The sequence below is a fragment of the Rhizophagus irregularis genome, chromosome 1 (genome assembly GCF_026210795.1).
Source record: "Rhizophagus irregularis chromosome 1, complete sequence".
NCBI classification, from domain to species: domain Eukaryota; kingdom Fungi; phylum Glomeromycota; class Glomeromycetes; order Glomerales; family Glomeraceae; genus Rhizophagus; species Rhizophagus irregularis.
In genome coordinates, this window is record NC_089429.1 from 6,897,535 (window position 1) to 6,905,817 (window position 8,283).

At 24.4% G+C, this 8,283-nt stretch overlaps 1 protein-coding gene across 1 annotated transcript; it reads left to right on the top strand.

Moving 5' to 3' along the window:
- Positions 1–4,689: 4,689 nt before the first annotated feature.
- OCT59_001403 (uncharacterized protein) lies at positions 4,690–5,571 on the top strand (the record flags this gene model as incomplete). Its single annotated transcript, XM_025315773.2, has 1 exon — positions 4,690–5,571. One exon carries the CDS (start codon positions 4,690–4,692, stop codon positions 5,569–5,571), a length of 882 nt encoding a protein of 293 aa, XP_025182116.2.
- Between the last annotated feature and the right edge of the window lie 2,712 nt (positions 5,572–8,283).

An 8,283-nucleotide genomic window follows, 5' to 3' on the forward strand; every position in this document is an offset into this window, starting at 1 on the left:
TAAGTATATTTTTTATGTATTTAAAATATACTTAAAATATATTATAAAATATATTATAAGTATATTTTAAGTATGTAAAAAATATATCTATAATATACTTAAATTTTGATTTAAGTATAATTTAAGTATATTTTAAGTATTTTGGCAAAAATTAAATATATTAAATATATTTTAAATATATTTTGTAATTTTAAATACATTTTAAGTATATTATAAGTATTTCGCAATTTTTAAATTAAATATATTTTAAGTATAATTTAAATATATTTTAAAAAGTTTTTAATTATATTTTAAATATAAATACTTTTTATAGGGTAAAATTTCATAAAATATTGCAAAAAAATAAAAAAAATTGTAGAAAAAATGTTTCAGCATTTTTTCATATAATTATTATTAAAAAAAACGCCTAAACGGCATTTTTTCATATTATTTAATGGAAAAATGCCGTTTTGGCATTTTTTTTCACTTCTTTTATGAAAAAAATCGCCAAAATGGCGTTTTTTCATATTATTTAATGGAAAAATGCCGTTTTGGCATTTTTTTTCATTTCTTTTATGAAAAAAATCGCCAAAGCGGCATTTTTTCATATTATCTTATGGAAAAATGCAGTTTTGGCATTTTCTTTCACTTCTTTTATGAAAAAAATCGCCAAAACGGCATTTTTTTCATATTATTTAATGAAAAAATGCTGTTTTGGCATTTTCTTTCACTTCTTTTATGAAAAAAATCGCCAAAACGGCGTTTTTTCATATTATTTAATGGAAAAATGCCGAAACGGCATTTTTTTTCACTTCTTTTATGAAAAAAATCGCCAAAACGGCATTTTTTCATTTTATTTAATGGAAAAATGCCGAAACGGCATTTTTTTCACTTCTTTTATGAAAAAAATCGCCAAAGCGGCTTTTTTCATATTATCTTATGGAAAAATGCCGAAACGGCATTTTTTTTCATTTCTTTTATAAAAAAATCGCCAAAGCGGCAATTTTTTCATATTATCTTATGGAAAAATGCCGTTTTAGCATTTTTTTTTACTTCTTTTATGAAAAAAATCGCCAAAATGGCGTTTTTTCATATTATTTTATGTAAAAATGCCAAAACGGGATTTTTTTTCACTTCTTTTATGAAAAAAATTGCCAAAGCGGCTTTTTTCATATTATCTTATGGAAAAATGCCGTTTTGGCATTTTTTTTCACTTCTTTTATGAAAAAAATCGCCAAAACGACATTTTTTTTCACTTCTTTTATGAAAAAAATCGCCAAAACGGCATTTTTTTCATATTATTTAATGAAAAAATGCCAAAACGGCATTTTTTTTACTTCTTTTATGAAAAAAATCGCCAAATCGGCTTTTTTCATATTATCTTATGGAAAAATGCCAAAACGGCATTTTTTCCACTTCTTTTATGAAAAAATCTCCAAAACGGCATTTTTTCATATTATTTGATGGAAAAATGCCGAAACGGCATTTTTTAGCATTTTATTAAATAAAAAAAAAACGTTGCAAAAACGTTTTTTAATATACAATTAATTTAAAAAGAACGTTTCTCAACGTTTTTTCTTTTTTTTTATAAATCAGGTTACCCGGTCACCTGAAATGACCCGAATATTTTCAGGTCAAAACGGGTTACCTGAAATGACCCGAATACTTTCAGGTCAAACGGGTCAGGTCAGGTCAGAGCAGGTTACCCGACCTGACCCGACCTGATAAAAATTTTTGGTTCAGGTCAGACAAATTACCTGACCCGACCCGACCCGTGCGGAGCTCTAGTCAGGTCAGGTCAGGTCAGGTTATATCAGATTATCTGTTTGACCTGACCTGACCTGAAACCTAAAAAATTTCAGGTTAACCCAAATGATTTTTATTAAATTATTGAAAAAAAATGTTGCGCAATGTTTTTTTCTAATATAATGTTATATAAAAAATGTTTTCACAACGTTTTTCAATAAAATATAAAAAAAAAATGTTGCAAAACATTTTTTCCTAATATAATGTTATAGAAAAAACGTTTTCGCAATGTTTTTCAATAAAATATCAAAAAAAAAGTTGCGAAACATTTTTTCCTAATATAATGTTATAGAAAAAACGTTTTCGCAACGTTTTTCAATAAAATATCAAGAAAAACGTTGCAAAACATTTTTTCCTAATATAATCTTATAGAAAAATCGATTTCGCAATAAAATATCAAGAAAAATGTTGCAAACATTTTTTCCTAATATAATGATATAGAAATAACGTTTTCACAACGTTTTCCAATAAAATATCAAGAAAAATGTTGCGAAACATTTTTTCTATAACATTATATTAGGAAAAAACATTTCGCAACATTTTTCTTAATATTTTATTGGAAAACGTTGTGAAAACGTTTTTTTCTATATCATTATATTAGGAAAAAATATTTTGCAACGTTTTTCAATAAAATATCAAAAAAAAAACATTGCAAAATGTTTTTTTCTATAGAAAAAATGTCTTCGCAATATTTTTCAATAAAACAAGAGTTCTGTTTAAAGGGGAGTTAGGACTATAAAATATAAAGTATATGAAATATGATTTATTTTGAACTTGTTCATTTCAATAAAATCATGACATTCGAAAAAATCTATGTTACAACCTAATAGCTTAATTCTAATTAGCTAATTTAGTATTAGGTTTTAATTTAAAAAATTAAGCAGTATCAAGGAGAATTCTCGCAAATTTTTCTTAATACTGCTTAAATTATAATTTAGCTAATTTAGTATTAGGTTTTAACCTAAAAAATTAGGCAGTATTAAGGGAAATTCTCATGAATTTTTCTTAATACTGCTTAATTCTAATTTAGCTAATTTAGTATTAGGTTTAATTTAAAAAATTAAGCAGTATCAAGACAAATACTCGCGAATTTTTCTTAATACTGCTTAATTCTAATTTAGCTAATTTAGTATTAGGTTTTAATTTAAAAAATTAAGCAGTATCAAGAGAAATTCTCGCGAATTTTTCTTAATACTGCTTAATTCTAATTTAGCTAATTTAGTATTAGGTTTTAATTTAAAAAATTAAGCAGTATCAAGGGAAATTCTCACGAATTTTTCTTAATACTGCTTAATTCTAATTTAGCTAATTTAGTATTAGTTTTAATTTAAAAATAATTTTAAAAACGTTTTTTTCTAATATAATCTTATAGAAAAAATGTTTTTGCAACATTTTTCAATAAAATATCAAAAAAAAAGTTGCAAAACATTTTTTTCTAATATAATCTTATAGAAAAAATGTTTTCGCAACATTTTTCAATAAAATATCAAAAAAAAAGTTGCGAAATGTTTTTTTCTAATATAATCTTATAGAAAAATCATTTTCCCAATGTTTTTTTTAATATATCATTATAAAATAATAGTATTGTTAGTTTCAGGTCAACAGGTCATTCAGATTTTACTGATGTTACAACCTGAACTGATGCCAAATCGAAATTGCTAAACCTGACCTGATAAATTCAGGTCAACCTGTCAGGTTACCTGAATTTGGACAACCTGTTCAGAACTCTAATTTTTAACCACAGAAACGTCAAGTCTGACATTTTTTAACTAAAAAAATTCAGTTTTTGATTTTTTAATTACAAAAACGTCAAGTCTGACGTTTTTAATTAATAAAATCATTTTTTTTTGATTATTAATTACAAAAACACCAAGTCTTATGTTTTTAACCAAAAAAATCAATTTTTTTGATTTTTAATCAAATCTAACATAAAAATGATTTTTTAATCATAAAAACGTCAAGTCTGACGTTTTTAATAAAAAAAAATCAATTTTTTTTATATTTAATTATAAAAACGTTTGATGACCCGACCCAAAATTTTCGAGTCAATCTGACAGTATAATGATTATAACTCACTAACAATTACCAAGTTACTCTAGTTTTAGGGTAAATTTAATTTTTTTAATCTGTTTCCATACAAAAATTCTAAATGGCCATTTAGAATTTTTGTATCACATTAAGTACTATAAAATAGGAATTTGTACGTCAAATTCAAAATTTTACATATTCTTCCTCTCTTTCCCTATTTTTTTTTTTTTAAGTCATATCACAAGTCATGTCAGTAATGTCTTTGCCAATATTGCCAATTGAATGTTTCGATAACATACTCTCTTTTCTTGATAATAAATCTTTATACAAATGTTTATTTGTTAATAGATATTACTGTAAAGTTACTATTCCAATTATTTGGAGAAACCCTTTATCAAGCAATTTTCAATTTCTATTAGCCGTTCATTAATAAAAACATTACTTGCATGTCTTAATGAGGATGAAATTTCTTTATTAATCCCTTGTGCGATAAAATTTAATATTAAACCTCCTTTATTTGAATATGAAAGATTCATAAAAAAATTAAATCATGATTGTTGTGTGGAACACATCGAACAATTTATCAAATCCTTACCTGAATTATTAAGTGGAAATGATTATTCTAATTGCAGAGAAAAGTTGATTTATTCTATATATAATATGATAATTCAAAAAAGCTCATTCTTAGAGGAGTTTGAAGTAAATGTAGCCCAGAAAGGTTATGTTGACTTACCAAAATCTTCCATTTTTACAAATTATGAACCTGGATTTAAAATTTAAGTACTTTAACTATATTTAATTTAGATTTAATAAGTAATGATACAAAACGTAAGAATACCACCAAATTTTTAAATATGATTTCTACATTTTGTTAATATGGAACTATGGATTAAATCTCTCAATGGCATATATGTGAAGCAATATATGGATATTATCAAATTTCAACCTTTAAGAAGATTATTTATATATATCAATAATAGTGAAAAAATTTCATTTAACTTGGGATTGGAATTTCGATCTGAAACTTTGAAAGAACTAATACTTGATAGTGTTGATTTTAAATATATTAATTTATCATTTATATCAAAATTAAAATGTTTAGAACTACTTGAATTTTTATACTGTAAAGGTTTCAATCGTTGTAAGATTCAATCTGGGAGTAAATTACATCTTAAAGAATTCAAACTTTGGTATTGTACTAGTACTGGGGCTTCCATAGAAGAAATTATTAGTTATCTTTGTAATGAATCATTATTAAAGCTAGCTTTGAGTTATATCACTCCAAAAGCTGCTGAAACAGTAAAAGAATCTTGCCCAAATATTAGTTCTTTATGCATACAAATATGTTCTGATTCAGTAATTCCATTTATCTGTGAATTACGTTCATTAAAAGTTCTAAACATTGGACCTGATTATGGAATTGATATGAGTTCATTGGTTAAAAGCTTAGGCAATCATTTAACATCTGTTGAATATTTATTTTTTGATTTTAATGTTGATTTACTAAGTTTTATTTATTTTACTAATTACTGTAAGGCTAATTTAAAAAAATGGATTATTACCCTAGATAATAATTCTTTATGCAAGGAATATTTGATTTATGTATATAATTTTCAAAAGGTTCATAATTCTTTAAAAGAATTTGGAATTAATAAGTATAGATATAATTGGACTAATGAAGAACTTGAAATTGTTGATATGTTAAAGAATCAAGGAATTAATATTGTTAAATCTGGTGAATTAGATTTATTTCATTAATATTAGATATGTTAAAAATAGTATATTATAAACATTAACTGTATATACGTGACATTTGACGTATGCAGTATATATATATATATAATGTAACTTTTTTTTCATTAAATGTTATTATATTTGAATACTTTTTATATAGAAAAGCGACTGAAAGAATAAAACATTTTGCATTTTGCCCATATTGTGTAATTTTTTAAAATATTACATTTAAAAATGTAAGAAATTTAAGTGAGATTCTTTAAATCAGTTAATACAGTATCGCTTCTTGTTTAATGACAATCATAAAAAAATTTTTTTTTTTAATTTTTTTAATCTTATTAAAGATTTTGCTTAATAAACTTATTACCGTTGGCCACTGCATATAGTACCCAGGGTCTTATTCAAGAACTCGATATTTTAAAATTGAATAGTACCTGCAAGGAACCGGATACTTTATTTGGATATAAATTATATGAAAAGTGATAAATTATTAGAGATTATACCCCAGGTATTATTCAAGAACTAGGTAGCATGGGTGGTGAATAATACCCGGGTCTGATACTACATGCAGTGGCCAACGGTATTATTTTTATTTATAAAGTTAGTTTTCTTATTAACGACTAAAAAATTATATTTTAGCCGGATTATTTAATGGTAATCGGGAAAATGTGAAAATTTAAATTAATTTATTTTTCCATAATTTAAATTTAAGATCGAAATTCAATTCAAATATATACAGTATTAATTTAATGGCAGACGATCTTGTAAAACTTGATAATATTAAAGATCTTATTTTTGGATCGTGGAAAAATTACAAGATTTTTTAATAATTCACATCAAGCTTCTACAATTCTATTCCAAGATTTAAAAAATATGAAAATTAAGATTGAAGGATTACAAACATGGTATAAAACTAGATAGGGCTCGTCATATACAACAACAGACTCAATTTTACGTAGTTATGTGTTTGACTGGGTAGGATTGTTTAATAGATATTATGATTATTATTTATATAATCACAAACTAACTTGATTATTAATAGATATTATTAGAATATAATAATATTATTTCAAATTCTAAAGTTCATTATTTGATGCAGGATGAGAATAAATTGCCGTCAAATTCGTTCAATTTGAGCTTTAGGAATGCATTAATATTCTTGAAGCAAAATCAGCTGTTCTAGCTGATTGTTTGTTCAAATGATTAAATTGGAAGTTGCCATATTTCAACTTCAAAACTTTACAAGTATGAAGCAATTCAAGTTTTTAACCTTTTTATGTTATTGTCTTCATCCTTACTATAAAAGTAAAATATTTAAGTTTGATTATCATTTTTAAAAATTTATTAATATTAATGTTTTTAGCTTTAGGTGTTATTGATGATGGATTCTACAACTCTTTGGCAGAATTTAGGTTATCCTGAAGAATAATGAAATCTTCTCAGTCAATTTAGGTGGTTTGATCAAAAATTAAAAACCTTATGATTTGCCTTATGAAATGGGTATAGATACACTTGATCTTTGGTGGAGTTCTATAAGAAATAAAAAATGAGGACTATTTGGTATGACTCCTTCACAAGTTAGATTGTGAACGAAATTTTTCCATACCTAAATGGATGATTGGAGATAAACGTACAAGTCCTGATGTTAAAAAACTTGAAGGTATGTCAAAATTCATTCTTATTTATTTGGCAAATATTAAGAATGAATCATTATATTAAAAATAAAAGAAATTGCAAGTATTTCTACTGTTGGTGAAAATAATCTCTTTAAATGATGAAGAGAAATAGAAATGCAAACACAACACATACTAATTCGGTATTAGAAGATATCATTGATCTTGATTTGATAATGCAGAAGCTGTAAATCCAGAAAATAATGATACTGATAAAAGAAAATATGGATTTTTAATCCTATTGTTTTAGTTAATCAATTTTTAGAAACTAGTAAAATTTAAATAATAAATCATATCTTAGAGTTGCGTCACTCATCTATAGGAGGATATTTAATGTTTACAGTGTTTGATTTGACAAATAATACTAAGAAATTGGCTTATTATTGTTTTGGAACTGTTTGTGAAAATTCTTGGTTATAACCTGTAGCATTACGGTTGATGAGTTTAACTTAATATAACAATTAAAAATATTTAGAGATAATAATAAAAAAAATTCAAAATAAAATATTTTTAAAAATTAAAACTTTTAGTTTAAAAAAAAACCAATTAAAGAAATTTTTTCGGTTTAAAAAAAAAAAGATAAATAAAATTTTAAAATTTCAGAGAAATTTTGGTTTGTAAGAGCTGGAAAAAAATATTTTAGACGATGCAATTATTGGGCGCAGCATATAACAGGGCTTTTTATTATTTTTTTTTTCATATTCTTTAAAAATTGAGAAATTTCTAACACCCCTGTCAAAAAAAAAAAATCTGGAATTGGATAAGCCACAAAATCTCATGATTTGAGCACATGATAATCATGACATTGATAGCCGACCAAATTAATTTAACTATAATAAATGTGGCACAATATATATATATGTATGTATTTCATGTTGCATAATTGAATAATTGAGAACTATGAGGCATTAAAAAGGGGTTGAATCAATTTATCTTTCCAACTCAACAGTTGTAAGAATTTTTTTATTGACTTCAGTTTACCAATAAAGTTTAACTTTTTCAAGAACTGAATAATAATGTTAAATAAAAATTATTAATGCTTAATTGAATTAATAAGAAAGAT